The 23,279-nt window shown below is 43.3% G+C and overlaps 7 protein-coding genes across 7 annotated transcripts; 4 read left to right on the forward strand and 3 right to left on the reverse strand.

The window, feature by feature from the left end:
* Nucleotides 1-878: 878 nt before the first annotated feature.
* LOC108103697 (NAD-dependent protein deacylase Sirt4) lies at nt 879-2,053 on the reverse strand. Its single transcript, XM_017209293.1, has 2 exons — nt 1,776-2,053; nt 879-1,709 (listed from the first exon to the last, which is right to left on the reverse strand). Exons 1-2 carry the CDS (start codon nt 1,954-1,956, stop codon nt 955-957), a joined length of 936 nt encoding a protein of 311 aa, XP_017064782.1. The 5' UTR covers nt 1,957-2,053; the 3' UTR covers nt 879-954.
* Nucleotides 2,054-2,137: 84 nt separating this feature from the next.
* LOC108103696 (RNA-binding protein 25) lies at nt 2,138-6,949 on the forward strand. The gene is made up of 6 exons (XM_017209292.1): nt 2,138-2,576; nt 2,656-2,897; nt 3,287-4,472; nt 4,559-5,387; nt 5,523-6,166; nt 6,330-6,949. The coding sequence occupies exons 1-6, from the start codon at nt 2,514-2,516 to the stop codon at nt 6,423-6,425; spliced, it is 3,060 nt and encodes a 1,019-aa protein (XP_017064781.1). The 5' UTR covers nt 2,138-2,513; the 3' UTR covers nt 6,426-6,949.
* Nucleotides 6,950-7,257: 308 nt separating this feature from the next.
* Nucleotides 7,258-8,231, reverse strand: LOC108103698 (ras-related protein Rab-18). The gene is made up of 3 exons (XM_017209294.2): nt 8,031-8,231; nt 7,508-7,940; nt 7,258-7,446 (listed from the first exon to the last, which is right to left on the reverse strand). The coding sequence occupies exons 1-3, from the start codon at nt 8,087-8,089 to the stop codon at nt 7,345-7,347; spliced, it is 594 nt and encodes a 197-aa protein (XP_017064783.1). The 5' UTR covers nt 8,090-8,231; the 3' UTR covers nt 7,258-7,344.
* Nucleotides 8,232-9,069: 838 nt separating this feature from the next.
* On the forward strand, nt 9,070-9,899 carry LOC108103714 (60S ribosomal protein L35). Its single transcript, XM_017209311.2, has 3 exons — nt 9,070-9,155; nt 9,345-9,481; nt 9,549-9,899. The coding sequence occupies exons 1-3, from the start codon at nt 9,153-9,155 to the stop codon at nt 9,778-9,780; spliced, it is 372 nt and encodes a 123-aa protein (XP_017064800.1). The 5' UTR covers nt 9,070-9,152; the 3' UTR covers nt 9,781-9,899.
* A 738-nt stretch (nt 9,900-10,637) lies between these two features.
* LOC108103713 (protein trapped in endoderm-1) lies at nt 10,638-16,859 on the reverse strand. The gene is made up of 7 exons (XM_017209310.2): nt 16,458-16,859; nt 12,224-12,384; nt 12,007-12,152; nt 11,816-11,916; nt 11,648-11,750; nt 11,024-11,514; nt 10,638-10,963 (listed from the first exon to the last, which is right to left on the reverse strand). The coding sequence occupies exons 2-7, from the start codon at nt 12,375-12,377 to the stop codon at nt 10,777-10,779; spliced, it is 1,182 nt and encodes a 393-aa protein (XP_017064799.1). The 5' UTR covers nt 12,378-12,384; nt 16,458-16,859; the 3' UTR covers nt 10,638-10,776.
* A 1,267-nt stretch (nt 16,860-18,126) lies between these two features.
* LOC108103658 (gustatory receptor 5a for trehalose) lies at nt 18,127-19,564 on the forward strand. Its single transcript, XM_017209214.2, has 6 exons — nt 18,127-18,304; nt 18,368-18,562; nt 18,617-18,885; nt 18,945-19,099; nt 19,157-19,409; nt 19,472-19,564. The coding sequence occupies exons 1-6, from the start codon at nt 18,142-18,144 to the stop codon at nt 19,562-19,564; spliced, it is 1,128 nt and encodes a 375-aa protein (XP_017064703.2). The 5' UTR covers nt 18,127-18,141.
* Nucleotides 19,565-20,192: 628 nt separating this feature from the next.
* Nucleotides 20,193-21,210, forward strand: LOC108103667 (vegetative cell wall protein gp1). The gene is made up of 2 exons (XM_017209225.1): nt 20,193-21,022; nt 21,129-21,210. The coding sequence occupies exons 1-2, from the start codon at nt 20,193-20,195 to the stop codon at nt 21,208-21,210; spliced, it is 912 nt and encodes a 303-aa protein (XP_017064714.1).
* The last annotated feature ends 2,069 nt before the right edge of the window (nt 21,211-23,279 follow it).

Genomic DNA, 23,279 nt, shown 5'->3' on the forward strand with positions numbered 1-23,279 from the left:
TTGAAAAAAGTAGGGTAGGAAGTCAAGTGGTGGGCAAAAGGAGTACAGTTACTATATGCAGGTGGACACAAGTACTTTAAATATCAAATTATAAAACTTGAGGAGTTTTTAGCTCAATGTGAAAATGGTAACTTTGATTGTGAATTATATAGCATACTTTTTGACGCAAAAAAATGCAATTTTTAACAATCAATATACAATTTCGTTTGATCTTAAATCAGGAATTACAGCCTTCAAGGTTACCGTAAAATGCTAACCTGTAATCTATTACTTTTGCCCATTGTGCCACAGCCTACGCATCTTCCTCCTTCCATCAGTTATATGACGAGCAGGAGCGGGGCTCATTGGAAGGGGTAATGGACAGCGTGTGAAAAGTGTCACTGTCTGTGTGATTGTGTTTGTATGCTTGCAAGCGGGAGATGCCTCAATTGCGGTTCATTTATATGGAGCAAAGAGAGCAGCAGGTTGGAGCAAAAACAAAAACATTGAACGGGAGCGTACCGGTAACAACGAAAGTGCGCATAGCACAACGACCAAACCCCCCTCCCACCACTTACCTTCTTACGGTTTCCGTTGAGATGTGCTGGAATTTCAGCGCACGAGCCATTGAGAGAGGACTTGGTGGTGTGGAGGACGTCAACATGCCGGGAGGATGAGCGAACCCTTTTCCGGGAAAGCGTGTCAGTGCGTCTTCCATTGTGTTTTTCTCCAGAAGCCTGCGCGAGAATTACCCAAAGACGAAAATACAATAACAGGACCATCGCCAACAATGCCAACTGCTTTAAAATATTAAATTAGAGTTGCCACACCACTCAGTTTTTGGCGGTTAATTTACAATCATTTTAGCCGAGAAAAATTAAAGTTTAAAAGATTCAGAATAACCTTTGATTTTCCATTACAGAAATTTATTGGAAAATCTAATAACAAATTTATATATAACAACAAAAGCCAGGATTAGCTGTCCTTTTTCGAGCGGAAGTCAAACAATTTGGGTATCACATCGCCGCACTTGGCGGAGATCTTGATGTCGGCCAGATGATCGGCGCGCGTGTCGCCTATATTGACTATTGCCACCGGCAGCTTGAGGTCCTTCATCTGCAAAACAACACGATAGCCAGAGAATACAAGGAGACTAGATCCCAGAACCAGTAGGCCATCGCTATTGTAGACCATACCAGCAATGGTATCCAGGCGGTGCCTCGGCACAGAATCTCCGAAGAAGACAATCTCAGGCTTCAAGTCGCCACCGCATTGCGTGCACTCGGGTATCCGGAAGTTCTCTATATACTCTAGAGGAATCTCCACATCGCCATCGGGTCTTATCATATCGGGAGCATCCTTGAAGGCCGGATTGAGAGATGCCAGTATGCTTTGGAACTCGTGCCTGTCGATTCGGTATTCGCAGGATAGGCACTTGACGACATAGCCACTGCCATGGACCTCCACCACATTCCGGCTGCCTGCCTTTGAGTGCAGCCGATCCACATTCTGTGTGACAATAGCCTGGACCCGTTGTTCCCTCTCGAATCTGGCCAGAGCATGATGGGTGGCATTGGGCTGTGTGGCGGAGAACTTGGGCCAACCTACAAAGTTCCTGGCCCAGTATCGTTTGCGCACCGCAGATGATTTGACGAACTCCATGTGCTGTACAGGTTTGTGATTGGACCGGGCGTAGAGTCCCACGCCTTCGGATCGGTAGTCGGGAATGCCTGAAATATATTTTGTATTACAATCAGCACAACTTCAAATATATACTATATACTTTGGAAACTCACCCGATTCCGTCGAGATTCCAGCGCCCGTCAGAACCAATATATTTGGTTTGGACAGTAGGAAGTCCTCCAGTCGTTTAATATCATCCTCAACGGCGGGCTTATGGCGTGGAACATACTCTTGTCGAGCCGTGGAGCTCCGGAAAGCAGTGCTTCGGAACCGGAGCAACTGACCGACACGCATTCTTTTGTTATGTATTGTTATTATTATTTATTTCATTGGTTACGTTACTAGAGCTGGACTAACCACGATCAACGATATCGATACTCAGCCAGCCATACATTGTATAGTGGTGTGCTCAACTATCGATGTATGCATCGATATAGCGATTTTTTCGCCACGGCCGCCATCGATTTTTACACGCCATCAGCCGATAGCAGCTTGCTACCAGCTACCATCTCTAGAGCAGAGCGGCCGCAGAATTGTGAAAAAGGAAAGATTCGGTAATTTACGTGTGGATTTACAAAGTGCCGTGAACTCAGCACTTTCAGCAGCCGCATTCCCGAGATCTTCTTAGTGATCCCTGCTGGCGCTTAGTTCCAGAAGCAAGAAACAGGACATCCGTACTCACATATTTCACTTCGTGTGGCGTTTGCGCCCATCCGTGTGCGTGTGTGTGTTTGTGTGACAGTCCAGTAGCTGTTTGTGTGTGTGAATTGTCGGCTTTAATTTTGCAAGCACGCTCAAGTTGAGTTTATAAAGGACACAAAGGATTCGCAGGCGGAATTGAAACGCACAAGATGTCGTACCCGCCGCGGGCGCCCATGCCGCCCTACATGAATGCATCGATACCTCCACCGCACGTAAGTAAACGTTTCTGGGTCACAATCGCCATTCATATATGTTGAATTTCATGTTAATTCCTGTTCCTGCGGTTTTTAGATGATGCCGAACATGTCCAATCCGCCGAGGAACTTCCGCAATTCGGCGACTATCAGCTCACAACCGACAGTATACCATCGTCCGCCAGAGCCGCAGCCTCAGTTCCGCGGACCCATAATCACCGTCTTTGTGGGCAACATTAGCGAACGCGTCCCGGAGGCGCTACTCAAACGCATTCTGACCACCTGCGGAACGGTCATTAACTGGAAGCGGGTCTCCACATTCGGCTTCTGCGAATTCGAGTAGGTTCAACTGTCACTTGTGGCACTGACACTGGGGAAAGTGAAGAATACTTTGAAAGGCCTAGGGTAGTACAAAAAACACCAATAAGAATGAATTTCCCTTTAAAAAGATATAATTATGTACATAAAGGTATTTAAAACTTTAGGAGCTTTCAAGATGCCCCTAAACAGGTGTATCGTATCTTTCCTAAGAAAGCTGAGCTATAAAATAGCTCACAATGCCCTAGAAATGTTGTGAGTGTGTATATTATAATTACCCAGAAATCTATCTATGCTCTTGAAAACACAGCGAAAATTGGTATATTATTTAGAATAAATTTCTATCAATTTTGGGTTTCTTCCCTAATATAAAAATTCATGTCTAACCAAGTTATTTTGTTTTCTTCCAGTGGACCCATTGCAGCTATGCGAGCTGTGCGCCTGCTTAGCGAGTTGGAGATCGATGGAAAGAAACTGGTTGCCAAGGTTGATGCCAAGAACAAGGTGCTCATCGAGGACTACAAGGAGAAGGAGTGTAAGAACGGCGATCGCTCCAACTCAGTGGACGAGAAGACCGAGGACGAGTATGCCATGAGCCAAATGCATGAATTCCTCGAGGAGCACAAGCATGAGTTTGAGGGATTCGACAGCAGCAATCGCTCCGATCTGTACGGCAGCACTAGTCGAAATAAGAAGACGCGTCGCGAGGACGACATTAAGATCAAGGTTTTAAACGATAATACCTTAGAAGAAGAGAAACGCAACCTCATTAGCAGCGAAATTGGCAAGTTTCGAATGCGGGCGGAGGCCGACGAACACCGCAAAGAGCTGGAGAAGGAGAAGGAAAAGGAGAAGCTGGCAGCTAACAAAGAGAAGGAGCGTAAGAAGAACCAGCGTGAAAAGGAGCGCAAGGATTCCACCAGCAAATCTAGCAGCTTATTAGCAGCAGGCACCAGCTCTTCCGGCAACCCTGCTATAGCTTCTTCGGCAACTTCCGGTGCCGATGGCAATGACTTGGCAGAAACTGCTGGCAAAGAAGCAGTTTCCGCTGTTGCCAAAGATGCTGCTTCTGCCAAGGAACCGAAGGAACCCCCCTCCACCAGACGCAGCGCCAGCCGTCGCAGGGAACCGCCTACCATCGATATTACACAGAAGGAGAGGCGATCTGATTCCAAGGAGTCGCGACGCCGTCGCACAAAGTCCCGCTCCAAGGACCGGGAACGAGAACGCGAACGTGAGCTGCGCGATCTTCGCGAAAAGGAGCGCGAGCGTGAACGCGAAAGGGAGCGGGAACGGGAAAGGGAACGCGAACGTGAACGCAATGAAATACGTGAACGGGAACGCAACGAGATGAGGGAGCGCGAACGGGAACGCGAACGAGAAAGGGAACGGGAGCGGGACAGAGAACGCGAGCGGGAACGCGAAAAGGAACTGCTGAAGCCAGTACGGGACTCGCGACGTGAAAAGGAGATGGAGGACGAACTGCGTGAGCGTAAGAAGTCCGAGAAGAAGGCGCGTGAGAAGGAGGCCGCCTACCAGGAGCGCTTGTCCAACTGGGAGATTCGTGAAAAACGCAAGGCCAAGGAGAACGAGAAGGTAACTAAACGGTGCCTGGTTTTTGATTAGATAATCTTAGCATCTGCATTGAGTTGATACATTTATCCGCTTTTCTTAATTTTCAGTACCGCCTCAAGGAACTGCTGCGCCAGGAGGAGCGCGAGAGCGACGCGAAACGACTGAAAGAGTTCGTCGAGGACTACGATGATGAGCGCGACGATTCACTGTATTATCGTGGCCGCGAACTGCAGCAGCGGCTGGCGGAGAGAGTGCGAGAGGCTGATGCCGATTCCAAGGATCGTGAGAAGGAGGCCGACGAACTGGCCGAGCTCAAGACCAAGTTCTTCAGCGGGGAATATGAGAACCCGTCGCTGGAGTACGAGAAAGCGCGTCGCGAGATCGAGAAGCTCTATGAGCCCCGCATTCTGATCAATGTGAATCTAGAGGGTGCGGCAGCAGCGACAACAGCAGGTCACCAGCGCAAGCAAGCCGCTTCAGCAGCAGGTGAAGGTGGTGATGGACAGAAACAGCGACTGAAGAGCCAGCAGCTGGACAGCTACGATCCAGACATGGCAGGAATGAATGATGATGACTCCATATCGAACGACGACCGCGGCTCCATGGCCGATACAGCCTCCAATATCAGTGGTGGCTATGCCAAGAACAACAATAACGACAAGTCGCTGTCGAACAGTCTGAGCAGGCAGAATAGTGAATCACAGGATTCGCTAGCCCAGATTAACACACCCACGCAGAGCGCCCTGCTGAATGAGCAAGGATCGGGGCACGATGCCCTGTTACCTTCGGCCACGCCACCCATAACCATGCCCCTCATCTCGCTGACGCTCGGCAACAACCTCAAAAAGAAGAAGATAGAGGCTACGGGCGTGTTTGTCAACGACGATGACAACGACGAAAATATCAATCCCAAGAAGCGCAAACTGGTGCCGCTAGGTAAGTTTCGAGGTTTCCCAAACTAAATGGGATGACAATTAAGTTTAAGTAGAATTTCATTATTTCAAAATCATAGTTTATCATTGTGGTAAATTAAAGAATGCTCTACGAATTCGATTCCTATTGCTTTCACAGACTACGATGACAACATGAGCAACACCACACCATCCAACCATCCAGCCAGCACCGCCGGCGGAGTAGCGAATAGCAGTAGCAGCAACAACAATAACAGCTCAGCGGATCGCCAAAGCTCCGCCGTATCGGCGGCCACCGCTGCAGCCGCTGCCGTTAGCCAGAAGATCGCCCAGTCAGGTGGTTCCTCTGCGCCGGGGTCGGGATCCGGTTCTGGCAGCTCCGGTACGAGCACAGCCGGCGGCAAGAACAACGGCAGTAGCAGCAGCGGCGGCAACAGTAACAACAAACAGAACAGCAGCAGCAAACATGGTAAGAATGAGGCAGCTGCATCTGCGAACAGTGGCGCAGATGCTGCCGCTACAAACACCAAAAAGGATGAGAATGGTGCAAAGGTGTATGATGAAAAACGGCGGCATATAAAAAGCATTATTGACAGGATTCCCACGCAAAAGGAGGAGCTATTTAATTATAAGCTTGACCGCAACGAGATTGACAGCGGTCTAATGGAACGCAAAATACGTCCATGGATCAATAAGAAAATCATCGAGTATATCGGTGAGCCAGAGCCGACGCTAGTGGACTTTATATGTTCCAAAGTATTGGCAGGCAGCCCGCCTCAGAGCATCTTAGACGATGTGCAAATGGTGAGCTTTCGAAACATAGTTTGTGATAAGGATTAATAGCACTAAAGAATACTCAAAATGCCGTACCGGAAATTTGTTACCTCTAGTGCTATTATGCCTGCCGCAATAGTGTTTCTTATAAGATCCTTTAAACTTAAACTAATCGACAACTTTCTATCTTTAGGTACTCGACGAGGAGGCTGAGGTGTTTGTGGTGAAGATGTGGCGATTGCTCATCTACGAACTCGACGCCAAGAAGAGCGGCATTGCGGGGAAGTAGAAGGATGTCCCGCATCACGGGGGAATTGGGCGGGAGCGGGTGCAGATCGAGAAATCGAACGAGGAGCAACTGCGTGAATAGACTCTAAGCTACTCTTACGGAACCTATGCGATTTCAACTTTGTACATAACGGGCATGCTCCTGAAATTGTTGCGGGCAAAATGTCCAGCTTCGTTTTCTAAGCTTCTACTTCATGCAAAAAATCAAAAAGGAATTTATGAAAAGCGGTGGAAAGCAGAAGCAAAAGCGCAGCCTCAATGATTTCTCAATCCACCTTGTTAGCGTTAATTGCTAATATTAATCATCGACTACTGTAAATACACACTAAACTCACTTATAAATCTACACCAAGCGAAACAACAAACAAGAAGAAGATAGTCGTACATAAACACACAAAAAAGCATAGCCCATGTACATTTCAGTTGGTTTCTAATCCAATTCTGCCCCTTTTTGCTGAGCTCTTCTTTTCAGAATGAGCGCAAATAGGACACTGTCTTCATTTAAATAAAAGAATGAAAAGAAAATTTGGAACGTGATTTTTGATTGGTCACAAATGAAATATGATTAAAGGAGTGTTTAAAATCTGACTGACAAAATGATGTTTTGGACGTTTTTAACTGAAGAGGTAAGAGTGAGTAATGGATATGGAAATTTTAACGCTTACGTGTGTTCAGCAATGCTTGATAACGTTTAATGAAATTAAGTTTTTCCCATTATCTTTACTTTAGTTAAACTAAAGGCTATAACGGCTATATGAGAAATACAGAATTGTAGGATAATTTATCTAATCTGATCCCTGACCCCTGATCAGAAAGGATTAGTCTGTTGAAAGTTAAGGTTGACTTTATGCTAGTGATATTGAAACGGTTAAATAAATACACAATTTAAATTTGACAGAAGCACGTACAACGTCCGGGTATCAACAGTAACACGTGGAAGCGCTTGCCTCCAGATCCCGATCGCTGGCAATGTCCAGACCGGCGGAGCCATTACTATTGTTAAAGTACTCGGAGGAGACGATCTGCAAAGGATGTTTCAAAATGTCATACGCTTTGAACTATAGAAGATATTCTTAAACCTACCTTCTCCACAATATCCTTGAACACATCACTGACAAACTGATCGCACTTGGCCGATGTTTCAATAAAGAGGGCTCTGTGCTTCCTAGCGAACTTGCGACCCTCCTCGCGATCCACCACTCGCTCTTCATCAATCTTGTTGCCCACCACGATGATGGCTATATTTGGATTGTCACTGTAGCTGTCCAATTCAGCCAGCCAGGCCTCCAGCTTGACGAGGGAGTCTCTGTTGGTGATGTCATACACCAGGATAGCGCCCAAGGCCTTCCTATAGAAACTGGGTGTCAGACTGCGAAATCTTTCGGCGCCCGCCGTGTCCCAGAGGGCTACCTTATAATCAATCCCGTCCACGTTCATCACCTTGCTCTTGAAGTCCATGCCAATTGTGACGTCATGGTTATGGTCGAACTTGTTCTCTACGAAGCGACGAATCAAACTATGACGAAAAACAAATGATGCAAGATTTTAGCTATATACGCAGTGGTTTTTCTCCATGGACTTTGGGACTCCACGAGTCATTACCAACCTGGACTTGCCAACGCCGCTCTCGCCGATCACCAGGAGCTTGATAGCCCGATCTGCCATTGTGTGTGAGCTCTACTTATTGTTTGTCACTAATATTATTTACTTAAATAGATACAAATTGCCAATTATTAATGCAGATTATCTGTGGGCTTGTGCTGCAGAGTTGCCACCTTGCTGCTTTGTTTACATTTTCACGCTAGAGATGAACCACAGCAATAACTGGGATTGCAGCTCTGCTAGAGACAATGTTCCAACTAGTGGTGAAGCTTTGGCAAATATCTGGCTATGTAGGCAAATTCGTATAATCAAAAGTCCATGTTTGATCTTTGTCATATTTCACAGAATAATAGCCCATTGATCTAGATGAGACATTACTTTCTATTCGGTAAGATGTTGTTTATTTAGAAAACATGTTGTATATATTAAAACTATATCCCTTGAAAATTCTTGAATGTTTACAGCTTGTTCTAAACGACCCATAAAGAAACATATTTAACACAATTCAATCCCAATTAGAAACTCATTTACATCGATAAATGCAGTAAACAAATATGAAGAACTTGTATTTATATCACTTTTATAAGATAACCTAAATCCAAAATTTGTAGTTAAAAACTTTTGGCCTTGTTATGAAAAACAAACAAAATTAAAAGGTGAAAATCCAAATCTTGAAAACATATTCCTTAAAATTAGATGTTCCCTAATTAAAAAGAAGATTCATTGCAACACACTGTAATACCTTAAATTTAATATATTCTTTTTAAATTGAATCGCAATCTCAATCTCTCATCTTCAAGTGTTAAAGCTAAGGCTTTTGCATTAGGAACCGGTCAAATGATTTTTTTATACAAAACATATATTTATTTACATATATCATTTTATTGCAAACTTCTTTGGAAATCTTAAGTTTCCATTTTATTTTTACTTATTTTGTAATATTTCTACCAATAATTTGAAGTGAATTGCAGAAGTAAATATTATTAGCTATTTCATGGCTCACTCAAGGCAGTCGGAACCAGTTCGATATATCGTTGCCAGGTGGTTCTCCGGGCGGAACCACAACAGTGTCACCACCAACTAGTTCTTGTCCCATCTTTCTTTTTTGACGTGACCAGCGAGAAAAATGGTTGGTTTTTTGATGAAATTTAATTCGCGAAAATAACAGGCATCCGTGCATAAAATAACCGTGGAGGCGTTCAATTACGCGGCTCTCTTATTGTGCTATGTGATACAAATGCTATTTTCCGCGCGGAATTATTTTTACAATGCAAATACTTAATGATGTGTTTTCTGACTATTTGTTTGTCTCGCCCAGGTGAAGGTTAAGTGCTCCGAGCTGAGGACCAAGGACAAGAAGGACCTCACCAAGCAATTGGATGAGCTCAAGAATGAGCTGCTCAGCCTGCGTGTGGCTAAGGTCACCGGAGGAGCTCCCTCAAAGCTCTCCAAGATGTAAGTATTTCAAATACGTAGTGCTATTAGCAATCCCAGCTAATCCACCGGTGTTTTCTCCATATAGCCGCGTTGTTCGCAAGGCCATCGCTCGCGTCTACATCGTGATGCACCAGAAGCAGAAGGAGAACCTGCGCAAGATCTTCAAGAACAAGAAGTACAAGCCCCTGGATCTGCGCAAAAAGAAGACCCGCGCCATCCGCAAGGCCCTTTCCCCCCGGGATGCCAACCGCAAGACTCTGAAGGAGATCCGCAAGCGCTCTGTCTTCCCTCAGCGCAAATACGCCGTCAAGGCTTAAAAAGCATCCAGAGAATCTACATCCCGGATGACGATCCTCCATCTGTCTAGTGTGCGTTAAGGTTTCTTCGGTTCAATGAAGATGATAAAACAAATAAAACCTTTTTTTTAAAGTGAAAATATGCAAGCATGTTTAATTTGTGACCGATAATCGCGAGTGGCACATGGCTTGGCCATGGGTTCTTCAAAATAAGTTGTATACGAGTGCTGTGTTCACCAAGGCAACAAATAGAAGATCATTGATCATTCTAGTCACGTGCAAAAACATCAGTGATCACTGACTGGACAGTTCTGGTGAATGCAGTTCTTGTTTTGGTGAATGAGCAAGACCAAATCTAGTCGATACACGTGAGATACCGCTGACGAGCAAAAAAAAAAGAGGCAAAATAACCTCTTAAAAAGTAAAGTTGAACGCGGATATAATGGCCCATCAGTATGGTAAACTAACCTATCGTAGTATGCAGCTTTAGAAGTTTAACCTTTAAAATATATTGCTTTTGGTGGCATCTTTATGTTTCATCTTATGAAACTAATTTGAAATTAAGGTTTTCACGAATGCTAATACTCAAAAGTAGAATGGCTCCTTATAGTATCTTCTTTTCATAATCAGTTTTCTTGTACATTTCAACATGTCCTTCAAGCTGTTTGAAAAACATAACTAGCCCAGTTGAGATCTAAGTAACAAATAAAAATTTTGAATGCTGTCATCTTGAGCCTTTGCTTAATTTTTTAAACATTTCACCGTTTATATGACGATAAAATAATTGTTATAAAAACAATCAACTTAGCGAACCTAATGTTTGCCATCTAGAAAGATAAATCATTCTAAATAAAGAAAAAAAAACACCAGATTCTCAATTGGTCTACGTATATATATTTAATTCGATTGTCTTTGATGTAAGCACTGCCGTACATCGTTAATATTCTTATGAACTAAGTATTAATAAGTAGGTAATTGATTTGAAGCTCTAATACAAAGACTCGACTGCGATCTCGATCATACTGAATATGTTTGGCACATTTGGTTAATACTATTCTTCTGCACAGCGTGGAAGAGCGGCGTGCTGCGGATGACGCCCGACAGCTCCTTGGAGTTCTTGCTTTGGTGATAGTTTCTACTCGGCATCGGCGACAACGGCTCGCCCCAGAACTTGAGCAGCGCAAAGATCTTGTAATAGGCGGCTCTGAAAAGCAAGATATTTGGAATTAGTTATCCCAGATCCAGGACAACAACCAAAACTCACCTGTAATTGCGATTGCTGGCCGCATAGATTATCGGATTGATGACGCTGGAGGCCCAAGCCATCACCGAGGCGATGATGTGCAGCCAGGGATACGAGGTATTGCGCTCATCGTCCACCACATTGGCGAGCATCAGTGGAAGGAAGCAAACAAGGAAGCACAGAAAGATAGTGACCATCATTACGGTCAGTCGGTTGTCCTCTCGTGCCTTCCGTGTGCACGTCGTGGTCATGTAGGATCCGCCAGCGGAGGAGCCCTTGCCTGCCGCATTAGCACCAATCTGGAAGTTATCATGGTTGCGGATCTTCTTCTTCTGATGAAGCACCGTGATGTAGATGCAGGAGTAAGAGACGATGATCACCAGGCAGGGCAGTAGGAATCCGATGACGAACAGGGTCTTCTTAATCGATCGTCCCTCCTTCCTGAGTATCGTACATGAAAAGGTGGCCTCGTCCAGGCCCATCTCTCCCCAAATACCCAAAATGGGCGGCAGCTGAATAAGAAAAGGCATTATGTATGATATAATCTGCAATTCTTTATCTCTGCATAGTCCTGACCCGCAGTAATGAGTTCTAGGACAACCTTGTTCTCACTTTCTTGAAGGATATAGGTTAAATTGTACTTACCAGCAGTAGGAAGGACACGGCCCATACGAACAGCAGCTGCAGGGTTATGAACTTCGGCTTGTATATCTGCGAGTAGCGGCTGTGGCAAGCGATGAGTATATATCTGCAAGGGGATTATGGTGACGTTTGAGGATTAGCTTAATACGGGGATGGATCAATTGGGCTTACCTGTTAAGGGTGATGCCCACCATGCTGAGGAGTGAAACAGCCACATTGCCGTAGAAAATCACTGGAAAGATCTTGCACAATGTGGTGCCAAAGGTCCAGCTCTGCAAATAAAAATCACAAAGAAGGTGAATATATATGAAAAATTTCCTTGGATATCAATTTTCCGATTCCATTTAATAGCGATGACTCACCTCCTGAAAGAACCGAACCGCTGTCAGGGGCAGGCTGAAGGAGCAGAAGAGCAGGTCGGAGATGCTTAGTGAGATGACGAAGGCAGTGGTGGCGTGCTCCCGTATCGTGGGGCTTTTGAGCAGAGCCAGCAGGGTAATCAGGTTGCCTGCGGGACAAACCAGTCCGAAGAAAGGTTAGCTGGGGAGATCGGTGGGCAGCAGGATGTGTATTACTCACCAAGAACGCCGATGGTCACAAAGACACAGGCACTAATGGCCGCAAATAGTGTCGCTGAAGGCGGGTAGATCGACTGGCGTACTGCAGCTGGGGAATCCATCAACATGTCTGTGACTGGGTGCAGTCCCATTCCAAAATCCATGTCCTTATCCATGTTTATTCTGCGGGGTAAACAAATAGAACCGCATTATTAGTTAATTTTAATTTATACATTTTGACCAAGAATCTTTTATGAATCTCTATTTTTGCTGATTTCAAAATGGTTACTTGCTTTGGAAGTTAGTTAACCATTACTAAATATTCATTTTAACATTAAAAAAAGAATATGCATAATTTTTGAAACCATACATACTCGTAATACTAGGAATGTATCTTATCAAATGAGGCTTTATTTCTGAGTAGCTTTGGATCTTGTCATAAGTTTGGACATTTTTTGAGTCTGTCTCATATAATTTTAATCGTTCAAATTTTTTCTTATGTTCCAGAGAAAAAAATGATGGGGCGGATGCATATAATTTAAAGTATTAGTCACTTTTGTTTGGTTCAACAATAAAGTGATAAAGGAAAGTGTATTGAATTACCATTATATCATAAATGAATGGTCTTTATGGTGTACTAGAGACAGTAAAGAATACATTGAACATTTTAATGGCTACCAAAAAGGAAATATTAACAGCAAAATCAAGTTTCACTGGCATGGAAATCTGTGAATGAATGGACGTAATATACAAATGCGGGGACATCGAAACTGTTGACTAATTGGCGCTTTGCGGATGCAATAGCCCAGTTTGCTCGCCCGGCGAGATTATCGGGGAGTAAAACCCGATCTGATCGACGGGATTAGCGAGGAAGTCGGCGTACTCCCACCAACTAGCCGAGACATCCGAGACATTTGATTTATGCGAACTGATTTTGTTATAAGATTTTCAGCCAGCCGACCAACTGGTGAGCCGTAATGATCGAGCCGGTTTGCACGAGATTTGAATTCACATTTGTACGAATTTCCCATCAAAAGTTCGAGTTTTCCACCAATTTCCTCATGACTCGAGCAAGGCAAACGGCTTTGAATAACAGTGTTATATATATCAAATCGCTGCTGACTGCGTGATTGATGGCTACAAGATTGTTTATTATCCAGCAAGGATTCAGAAGGAGATCAATGTCAAATCCAGACAGCAGCATGAAAGGCGGTTATTATTTGTAATGAAAAACTTGACTCTCAGTTGGTTTGACTTTTGAAGAAAATCTTAAGTTCCTGCTTAACTGTTTACAAGCGTTAAGGTTATTTGCATACAGATGAGAGAGAACAGGCTTTTGTGCTAATCAGATGACTCACAATCATCGGATGGCCGACCAGTTTTCGCTGCTTTCTTTTTCATAATTTACGTATTAAGTTTGTACTTCAATGGTCTTCTATTTGAGTCACGTACTACGTAGCTGAATTATCTTTTAATTGCCGGAAAATAAGCTGCACTGTAAGTCACCGTCAATGTTGAGCTATCGAGTTCAGCTCAAAGCGAATACGATTCCGGGTATGGAACATTTTTCGAAATCTTTTTTATTAATACCTCTGTAAGCTTGGAAAAAGCCCACATTATTAAGAAAAATACTATAAATGAATCTTGAAACAAGATTTTCAAGAAAAGCCATTTCGTAAACCCTGCCCTCGTTTCTTTTCCAGTTTTTACATTTGATAATACGTAATAGATTCGATACGCTGTCAAGAAGATCGCTTATCGAGGCTGAGGTTTTCTTCAGGGTTTTCGAAAAAATTCTTTTTTTGGAATCTGGATGAGGCTTTCGAATGGGCCCCTTCGGAATTTGTAATACGGTTATCTTTGCAAACAGGCGAACAGCTATCAGCTATCAGCGACTTTACCATTAATGCACTTTTTACGACCAATTAAATTTTAATTTTCCTTTCTTTTCCGTTGATAAGCGGCGACGAAAGCGATGGAAGAGAGTCTTGCGACACAAATGGACTCCGTTTCGGTTTCGGTTTCAGTTTGAGTTTCCCCGTTTTCCCAGTGAAAAAGAACGCATTGCGTGCATTGAATCAATGACAGTTTCAATTTAACTTTTCGTGGGTATCCACCCCCTATCCCCCCTACAGATAACGCTGTTTGCCTTTCAACCGCTTTGCATATGCACACATTTTCATTTATTTAATTCTTTTATTTGGATCGGTTAAATTAAAAAGCGCCTTGTTACGCATTTAACGATGTTTCCGGTGCGTGGTGGTGCGGTGCTGCGCTTCTGGGAAAGGGAACTTAGGACCGAGAAGGGGGTGTACCATATACCATATACCATATACAATATTCAGTGTGATCAACATGATCAACATGTGTGTTTGTTTTTCAACTCGATGTATGTTGTTGTTTCAGTTCTTTCGCTCCCCTCAGTTTTTCGTTCTTAGTTTTGAATAGGGGGAGCAGCAGCTCGCAACTGGAAATCTGAATATGCATCCCATATAGCAACGATCCCATCCCATCCCGTCCAATAAGAGCACCATCCCATGTCGTTTCATTTAATTCCATTCCCATATATGCGTGTCCACACAGCAGCGGTTCTTCAAAGAGCTCCAGCTAATACTCATTTATCAAGTTGTACTATAAATCACAAACCTACAACAGCTGTCACTTCTTTCAAGAGTTTAAATTTCCTAAGCTTGTGAACGTATTATCATTCATTGTATTTGATTTATATTAGAATTACTTTATAATATTATTTCAACTGTAGACTGTTTTTATCCAGAACTAGAGACTTAACCGCGAGTGTGCCTGAGCTGGTCTTCAACAGTTGGCAATGATGATGGCACAGATATCAGAGATAACACCACCCCACTTTGGGATCGCGCCCCCTCCTCAATTTTTGTTCTCCCCTCGTTCTGTAGCGCTTGCCCTTAGAAGTATGCGTATTATGTACACAGTTATGTACACACAGCTTAATACATAAGGGAAATGCATATATTTACATCGGTCGGTCTTATCAACCTCTAGTTCCCACCGCTCGAAATTCTTCAGCCCAAAAAAAGTCCAAGGCAAGCCGTGTGGCAAGAAGCTTAAAACATATTCATCAATCAATAAATATGTTTTTTTGCGGCCGGGGAAGTCGTATTCAAATAAAGTTAATCAACGAATTTGTATTATAAAAAGAGGGAGAGCTGATTTATCTAATTTATCAAACATTTCTAACAGTAAAGTTGCATTGTTTTCTATATTTTTAAGACTATGGTAGACTTTAAGAGTCCTATCAATAATATTACTCAATCCTCTCTTCCGACTCATTTCATTATCATATCAACGTGCCAGAAATGTTTCCCGCTTCTGTTGCAGTTCGCTGACTAATCAAAAGCTAAATACCAGTGTAATGCCCAAATAAGTTTTCGATTGGAGAGGCATGCATACTTATATATCATATATATAATATATATATCACATATGTATATTATATATGTCATATATGTAGATAGTATAAATTTGTACTGGAACGTCATAAAGCTGGGTTTTTCTTCATTTTCAGAGACTTGAGCTGAATGACTTGCTACCAACTGTTGCGGTTGAAATGGGAGGGGAAATGGGGAAGCGGGGAATTGGATGAATCATGCAGCTGATGTTTCGACAGGGGAAGAGCCAAAGAGAAAACAGATCGGAAGCGGCGGAATCAAAAAATCTGTGTAAATAAAGACAAATGCCTTAGGAAGTGGGCATTTTCAAAGTCAAAGCATGTAGATATGCAGAGAAAACAAATAACTTAATAATGAATTAGTTGCTTAACTACTTTACGCTAAGCTCACATTTCAATACAACACTAAATTGGTCGATCAATTAGATAATATAATCATTAAGAGCAATCTAAGGTATCCTATTACTAGCTATCATTGTTTTTTTTCTCAGTGCATCAGTTGCATTGTGTTGTCTCGCCTTCCTCTGTCCTTCGTCCCCTCTTTGCTGATTTTTTTTTTTGGTTATTGAGAGGGTGGAATTCGGGATTTGGGATGTGTGTGAGGAAGACGGGCATATAAATGTATTATATTTGGGAACAGCCGTTCCATTAACGTTCCATTACACTAACGCATACAGATGGCGTTTGCAATTGTGTATGTGTGTGTGTGTGCGTGTGGACCAAATGCAACAACAAAAAAACGCGCAACTCAAATTGTTAACAAAATTACAATCTCTTTTGGCCAGATTCTGGTCTTGAGAAAGAGAGTAACAAACCAAAAACAACTCACCCAATCTCGAACCCGTTTCAGTGTTTTCCGCTTATTATATTTTTGTATATTCTTTGATTTTTGGTTTCTTAAATGCTTTTAAATTTCATTTTGTCACTTCGTCTTCGTATTGACAAACAGCGATGTTAAAACCGCAGCACAGCAAAAAAAAGTGCAACAAACATACATATAGTTGTATATAGGCAACTGATTCTTTGTTTTATCGAAAGATATGGCTTGAAATTGGAAGCCCAAAAACAACCGAGATCACACAGCGAATAATGTCGTATTTTCTTTGGCAATTAACAACAATAGCAATGCTAACATCAACAGCGCAGCGCTCCGCGAACGACTTTACCGATCGAGAATTTTTTTTTGTCTGTAGGCAGTTTTGTCTCTTGCTTCGAGTCGAGCTCACTTCAGTCTGGCGAGAGAGCGAGATGAGGCTTAGCAGCATGTTGATAACAGTTCTGTTAGAAAGACGTTGTTCTCTGTGAGAGGCTTGGTGAACGAACCCCGTTCTCTCTTTCGATCGATACAAGCGTCTATCGCCCAGCTGAATCGAAAATCGCTTTGCGCAGGCGCCTATCGAAGTTTGAAATTCTAAGCGAGCTATAAGAAAAATGACCTCTTTTAAACGTACATCACATCAACTTTTTTAAGTGATATTCATACATATTTTATATCTCAAGCTTGTTATAAAAACTTACCATTTCCTAACCGACTATCGCTGGTTAACATTTTTAGGCGATCTCTCGCATGCGATTTACTTTGCGGAACACATCAGTTTAATTGCCAGGTGTACGTATAAATTAAAAGATTATCAGGTTTTGTCTTTGAGTGACTTTTAGTCAGTCACTGGTGGCGATTTAAGCACTTTGTATTCACTTTCATGAATGTATAATTCTTCCTTTATGTTTTTGATTTACAATATGTTTTCCAGGTACTATGCTTGCATACTAATTTCTTTGTGCTTTAGATTCCTGATTTCATTTTTTTTTTCTGTTTAATAAGTGTTGGCTTAATGTTCATTTCGGAGTCTGACGAGTTTCCAGTTTAAATCATTTTTAATATTAATCAATTTTCCTTTAGCGACAGTTTCACCTATATCTCTGGTCAAATCATTAATCATTTTTCACTTATAGTGCCAAGTTCATGGCTGATGGAGTGTGCCACCAATTTGCATGTTTTAGCGCCATTGACTTTTTGCGGACTTTTCATCAAGGTCGAGCTTATTAAATCCTCGTTAGCAGTGGTGAGAAAGGTACTCTTACTAGGAAAAGTTCTGTTATTTATGGGCCTTGCAAATAAGGGTAAGGGTACTAAAACGAGGATACTCCTCATCACTGCTCATTAACCGACAAAGAGGCGGACTTCCTGCTGCAATTTGGCATTAGCTTCTCAGTCAGGAATCAAAACTGAAACATGATGCGACCACTGAAAGAGCGATATCCACGCCGAAATCGGACTAAGCAAGCTGTGCGCCACCTTAAGAGCCGAGGAAAAGTCTGGCTAACACACCTGAAAAGCGAATTGGACCAGTGTCGAGGTAGGGATTCGATGAGCTACCCCTAAAATAAGTCTCTTCATTACCTTTTCTAATCCAGAGAAACAGGTGCGGGGTACGCGAAAGAACTTCCTCCACAACGGCTCCTTCCATTCGGCAGTGGCTCCTGTTCTGGCCGTGGCCCAGTGCTTTTGCCTAATGCCCGTCAGTGGCATATGTGCCTCCACCTGTCAAAGATTAAGCTTCAGCAGACGGAGCTGGCGGTTCTGGTACAGTGTCTCGTACCTCTGCACCACTTCCGTGGATCTGGCCTTCAGCATCCGCAAGGTGACTCACAGTGTTTTGGATGTTCGCAGTGTGGGTGAGATATCTATTAATACTTTTCTAAAAATAGTTAATTCTTATTTAAAAACTAATCCCGTAGAGCCTATAGTTTTTCATGTGAGCATCCTGATCGCTTCCTGGCAGTTCCTTAACCTGGCACATCTCTGGCCAGGACTGATGCGCCACTGGGCGGCAGTGGAGCAGCGGCTACCTGGTTACTCCTGTTGCCTGGATCGAGCTCGTCCTGCCCGTCGCATCCAGTTGGTGGCCTTCCTGCTGCTCTCACTATCTCTGAGTTAGGTTTTGCATATATAATCAATTTCCAGGAATAATGAAATGCTTTTTCCAGTGGAGCACTTGTTGAGCATTATTTCAGTGGTGTACTATGACTTTTGCCCCCGGAGAAGAGACCCCGTAGAATCGTACTTGCACGGAACTAGTGCCCAACTGTTTGCCGTGTTCCCCTACTCCAATTGGCTGGGTTGGCTAGGCAAGATTCAGAACGTGCTACTCACCTTCGGCTGGAGCTATATGGACATATTCCTGATGATGCTGGGCATGGGTCTTAGCGAGATGCTGGCCAGACTCAATCGCAGCTTGGAGCAGCAAGTGCGAGAGGTGGGTTATCTCTTTAACTATTTTGTATATATTTGTATACCATATCATTCATAATGTAGCCCATGCCGGAAGCATACTGGACTTGGTCACGCACTCTTTACCGATCGATAGTGGAGCTTATCCGGGAAGTGGATGATGCCGTATCCGGGATAATGCTGATATCCTTCGGCAGCAATCTATACTTCATCTGTCTGCAACTGCTCAAGAGCATCAAGTGAGTTCTAGAACCAAAAACACTGCTGTTATGAGTTACCATAATCCTATGATCCAGCACCATGCCCTCTTCGGCCCACGCCGTCTACTTCTACTTTTCGCTGATGTTTCTTCTTAGCCGAGCCACGGCCGTACTGATCCTGGTTTCCGGGATCAATGATCAGGCCAGGGAGCCCCTGCGTTTGCTGCGTGTTGTTCCCCTCGAAGGATATCATCCGGAAGTCTTCCGTTTTGCCGCCGAACTGGCCAGTGACCAAGTGGCGCTCACGGGTCTCAAGTTCTTTAATGTCACCAGGAAGCTGTTTTTGGCGGTGAGCAAAGGGTCTCCCAGCCTTCTTCCTCGACGTCTGATTTCGGATATTGTATCTTTCAGATGGCTGGAACAGTGGCCACCTATGAACTAGTGCTTATCCAGTTTCATGAGGATAAAAAGTCCTGGGACTGCTCGGCCTCCAGCTTTAATTAGGCAAGACTAAGACTGTGAAGACTATTTTACCGTAGACTACTTGATATCACTCATACGCAGCGTTGCCTTGAGTTTGAATATTTGAATTTAAGATTACAACTTATCACTAAAACGAAATTCATCAGCAGTTGGCATAGATAATGGCTATTAAAACGCTTTTATTTTTGCACATAAACACTGTGCTACACAGTTGCGAGAAGTCCATGGCGGAGGAACCAGTTTTCATCTGCCCGCTTTTTTGCACGCGCTTTCCACTTTTCACATCAGTCGGCGGTTGCGTTTTCATTTTCATTTGCGGACCATTTTCTTTGGTAATCCAGTATAAGTATGTGATGCAATTGCTGGCCATAAATGGTGCCCGCTTCCTAGGCACACCGAAATGCGTGAATAACGATTGGACTGAAACTCAACCAGTTGGCCAAATGCCAATGCCGATTGCTCCTCGGCTCTCCAGCGCCATGATGCTTCCGGTCAGCGGGTCCAGCCGATCTAGTCCGGTTCCAGGCAATTGTTAACCCAATTCACGAGCTGAGTTCGGGGATCAGATCCACGATAGGAGTATATAAAGCCCCACAATCGGTTCAACGCGCAGACACAAATCGCACACTGCACATCCAGCTAAGACGTTATGGCCAGATATCAGAGTAGCATCTACAGCCTGGGAGGGATCGGGATCTTTGTTATCCTGCTCCTTGATCAATTGGCCAGCGGTCAGTTCGTTCCGGGTCCGCTTCCTGGCATACCCCGCCAACAGAGATCACTCTTCGGGCCAGGCCCACCTCCGGGTTGGAGCAGCGGTGGTCTTAGTCACGGCTGGAATGGTCCCAGTTTCGAGTTTAGTCATCTGCCGCCTTCCTCTAGTCCGCATGTGACCAAGGACGAACTGCTGGCCCTGCTGGCTGCCTGGAAGGATGTGGCCGTAAAGCCAACGACTCCTGCGCCAGAACCAGAGCCTGAGGAGCCCGAACCCGAACCGGAAACCACAACGGCCCCGCCGCCGGAGGATGAAGACGAACCAGAACCGGAGGCACCAGCACCAGAGGCGCCAGCTGGACCACCACCTGGTGTCCCCGTCACCGTTTCCCTGCCCGCCCTGGTGCCCATTCAACTGGCGGCCATGTGGCAGCAGCCGGCGCCTGGAGCAGCGGCCGGCGGATTAGGTCCTTTGGCGCTGGGAGGATTGGGTCTTGGCGGTGGCATTGCCTTAAATAATATAGGTGGCAGTGCGGCAGCAGCAGGTGCCGTTGCGGCTGGAGGCGGGGGAGCAGCGGCCGCTGGAGCCGCTGCAGCAGCGGCACGATCCGGAGTGGCCCGCCCCAGGGCTCGGGCCAGGATCGGAGGACGTGCTTCCAATGTCCAGCCGGCTATTCGTTTCCCGGTGGCCAATCCACGCAGCTTCACCTCGACCAACTACGTGGCGCCTAGGCCTCGTTACTATCGCGACACGGAGGCAATGCGGTAAGTATGATAACTTTAAAACTCCGATCTAAGAGGAACCGAAGATACATTTGAGGACCCCTTTGGACTGGTAAGATACCATTTAATGTTATTATTTTCCTTGCAGCTTCAATGTAATGGCACCGCCGCCCTACCAAATGGCCAATGTTCAGGGCCCAGTGCAACTTGTGCCCGCCTACTGGCAATAGTCCATTCTCCAAGTCTTATAATCGTACTGCCACTTCTCTCTAAGCTATCTGTACAAAGTTATATGTTATATGTTATAGTAATACGCATGTGTATATAGAATGCCATGGCCTGTTAACAAGTCGGATTTGTTTTTTTTTTATTATGTCAATAAAATATTTTAACAAACAATAAATTAATAGATTGCTCGTTGTGGTAAAATTGTAATTATGAATTAAAATTATTGAAAGACCAAAACAATCGGTATTTTGGAAAGATTATTGCAATGGCTAAGCAGCGCCTTTCGATTCGAAATTTGGTTTATCCTAAAATCGATCGTATTTTGCCCATATCTATGCCAATAATGGTGCAAATATGGAATGTAATACCTCGATAAGATCGTAATTTGATTCCCAACAAAACTGCATTCACACCTTGAAAAGTAAAAAATACGCCATTTTTCGCAAATTTTCATGATGTTACCCCTACAAAAAATGCAAAATTTTGCAAAAAATTAAAATTTCGAAAATCACCAAACTAATGATGAGGACACTTACTTTTGGTCGTTAGCTGCTCAAAACAGTCTTAATCTTAGCTGTGCTTCTTGTTTTGACTAAGTTACAGACATAATACCGATAATCATCATGCATTTCTTGTCAGAAATCATAATCCAGATTATTGTCCCAATATAATCTGAATTCTTCCCACCACAAACTCAAAAATAGTCCGAATATAGAATGTCATACATCGATGAACTCGTAATTAAAATTCCAACAAAACTGTATTCACAGTTTAAAAAGTGAAATTTTAGCCAAAACTCGCAAGTTTTGATGATGTTACCCCTTACATAAAATGAAAAATGTAGCAAAAAATTAAAATTCGCAAAATCTTCAAACTAATAATAAGGAAAGTTAGTTTTGGTCGTAAGCTTCACAAAACATTCTTTGTTTTAGCCGTACGTCTTGTTTTTGCAAAGTTATAGGTATACAACTGATAGAAAATATTACCAGTTTTTGTCCAAAGTCAAAGTCCCGATTTTTGCCTCAAAATAATCGGAATTATTCTCATAACAAAGTCAAAAATTGTCCGAATACAGAATGTCATACATCGATGAACTCGTAATTAAAATTCCAACAAAACTGCATTCCCAGTTTAAAAAGTGAAATTTTAGCCATTTTTCGCAAATTTTAATGATGTTACCCCTTACAAAAAATTCGAAATTTTGCAAAAAATTAAAATTCGCAAAATCTTCAAACTAATGATAAGGAAAGTTAGTTTTGCTCTTTAGCTTTCCAAAACTATTACTCTTTTAGCTGTATCTCTTCTTTTGGCAAAGTTATAAATAAAAATAATTCAACAAATTTTGTAATTTTGTGTCAAAAGTCCCAACCAGTGACTATGAGTTTTATGGTACCTACATAAATAGATATAGACATCTACATGAAGATTAAACCTTTATTGCTATGAATAACTTAATATGAAAATTCAACTTCTTTAATTATATGCAACTCAAAGTTTTCAAATATCAATAAATAGTTAAGCCAATTAAGAAGCACACAAAAAATAAAACAACGCCGACCACAAGCAAGTGTTTTTTATCGACAAATATTGCACAACCAATAACGGGCAATTAATTGATTTGGGCTACGCAAATCTGTTGGCTCCATTAGCAACTGTTTTCCCCCATTAAAATATGGCCAGCTTCGTGAGCTACTTAAGCCGATATTGAAATGGACAGCTTAAACCGATATTAACATATACTTTGTACAGCGAAATGCAATTGGCTTATATCACAAGTGCCACACGAATATTGGCAACTTTCGTCAGATGTTGGCTGACAGATGTCGGCTCCATAAGCGATTCGCTTATGAATATATATATGCTGGTGGCAACATCCTTATCGGGACATCTTGTTTGGTCACCGAACCAGCCTCGAACGACTCCCGTGGGCATCGTAGATGATGGAATGGCATCACCCAGTTTGCGTGCTGCCACGCCTCCCATCCCCCCGGGTGTTACGATCCACCGACTGATCCAGATTTCCACTTCGCACAAATGAGACATTAAGTAGATGGCGTTGATGAACCAAAAC

Source organism: Drosophila eugracilis, unplaced genomic scaffold (genome assembly GCF_018153835.1).
Source record: "Drosophila eugracilis isolate 14026-0451.02 unplaced genomic scaffold, ASM1815383v1 contig_2167, whole genome shotgun sequence".
Classification (NCBI taxonomy): Eukaryota; Metazoa; Arthropoda; class Insecta; order Diptera; family Drosophilidae; genus Drosophila; species Drosophila eugracilis.

What these genes read in the sequence shown, in the direction of transcription:
- LOC108103696 (XM_017209292.1), top strand. Translation starts at nt 2,514, where the DNA reads ATGTCGTACCCGCCGCGGGCGCCCATGCCGCCCTACATGAATGCATCG. An exon ending in AGGCCAAGGAGAACGAGAAG is followed by an intron (nt 4,473 to 4,558) that starts GTAACTAAACGG and finishes CTTAATTTTCAG; the next exon opens with TACCGCCTCAAGGAACTGCT. An exon ending in TCTTAGACGATGTGCAAATG is followed by an intron (nt 6,167 to 6,329) that starts GTGAGCTTTCGA and finishes TTCTATCTTTAG; the next exon opens with GTACTCGACGAGGAGGCTGA.
- LOC108103667 (XM_017209225.1), top strand. Translation starts at nt 20,193, where the DNA reads ATGGCCAGATATCAGAGTAGCATCTACAGCCTGGGAGGGATCGGGATC. An exon ending in CGCGACACGGAGGCAATGCG is followed by an intron (nt 21,023 to 21,128) that starts GTAAGTATGATA and finishes TTTTCCTTGCAG; the next exon opens with CTTCAATGTAATGGCACCGC.
- LOC108103713 (XM_017209310.2), bottom strand. Translation starts at nt 12,377, where the DNA reads ATGGATAAGGACATGGATTTTGGAATGGGACTGCACCCAGTCACAGAC. An exon ending in TGTGACCATCGGCGTTCTTG is followed by an intron (nt 12,153 to 12,223) that starts GTGAGTAATACA and finishes TTTGTCCCGCAG; the next exon opens with GCAACCTGATTACCCTGCTG. An exon ending in GCCAGCAATCGCAATTACAG is followed by an intron (nt 10,964 to 11,023) that starts GTGAGTTTTGGT and finishes CTTGCTTTTCAG; the next exon opens with AGCCGCCTATTACAAGATCT.
- LOC108103658 (XM_017209214.2), top strand. Translation starts at nt 18,142, where the DNA reads ATGCCCGTCAGTGGCATATGTGCCTCCACCTGTCAAAGATTAAGCTTC. An exon ending in TGGAGCAGCAAGTGCGAGAG is followed by an intron (nt 18,886 to 18,944) that starts GTGGGTTATCTC and finishes TTCATAATGTAG; the next exon opens with CCCATGCCGGAAGCATACTG. An exon ending in CCAGGAAGCTGTTTTTGGCG is followed by an intron (nt 19,410 to 19,471) that starts GTGAGCAAAGGG and finishes TGTATCTTTCAG; the next exon opens with ATGGCTGGAACAGTGGCCAC.
- LOC108103698 (XM_017209294.2), bottom strand. Translation starts at nt 8,089, where the DNA reads ATGGCAGATCGGGCTATCAAGCTCCTGGTGATCGGCGAGAGCGGCGTT. An exon ending in AGCGGCGTTGGCAAGTCCAG is followed by an intron (nt 7,941 to 8,030) that starts GTTGGTAATGAC and finishes TTTTCGTCATAG; the next exon opens with TTTGATTCGTCGCTTCGTAG. An exon ending in TCAAGGATATTGTGGAGAAG is followed by an intron (nt 7,447 to 7,507) that starts GTAGGTTTAAGA and finishes CATCCTTTGCAG; the next exon opens with ATCGTCTCCTCCGAGTACTT.
- LOC108103714 (XM_017209311.2), top strand. An exon ending in CCCTCAAAGCTCTCCAAGAT is followed by an intron (nt 9,482 to 9,548) that starts GTAAGTATTTCA and finishes TTCTCCATATAG; the next exon opens with CCGCGTTGTTCGCAAGGCCA.
- LOC108103697 (XM_017209293.1), bottom strand. Translation starts at nt 1,956, where the DNA reads ATGCGTGTCGGTCAGTTGCTCCGGTTCCGAAGCACTGCTTTCCGGAGC. An exon ending in TGGAATCTCGACGGAATCGG is followed by an intron (nt 1,710 to 1,775) that starts GTGAGTTTCCAA and finishes AATATATTTCAG; the next exon opens with GCATTCCCGACTACCGATCC.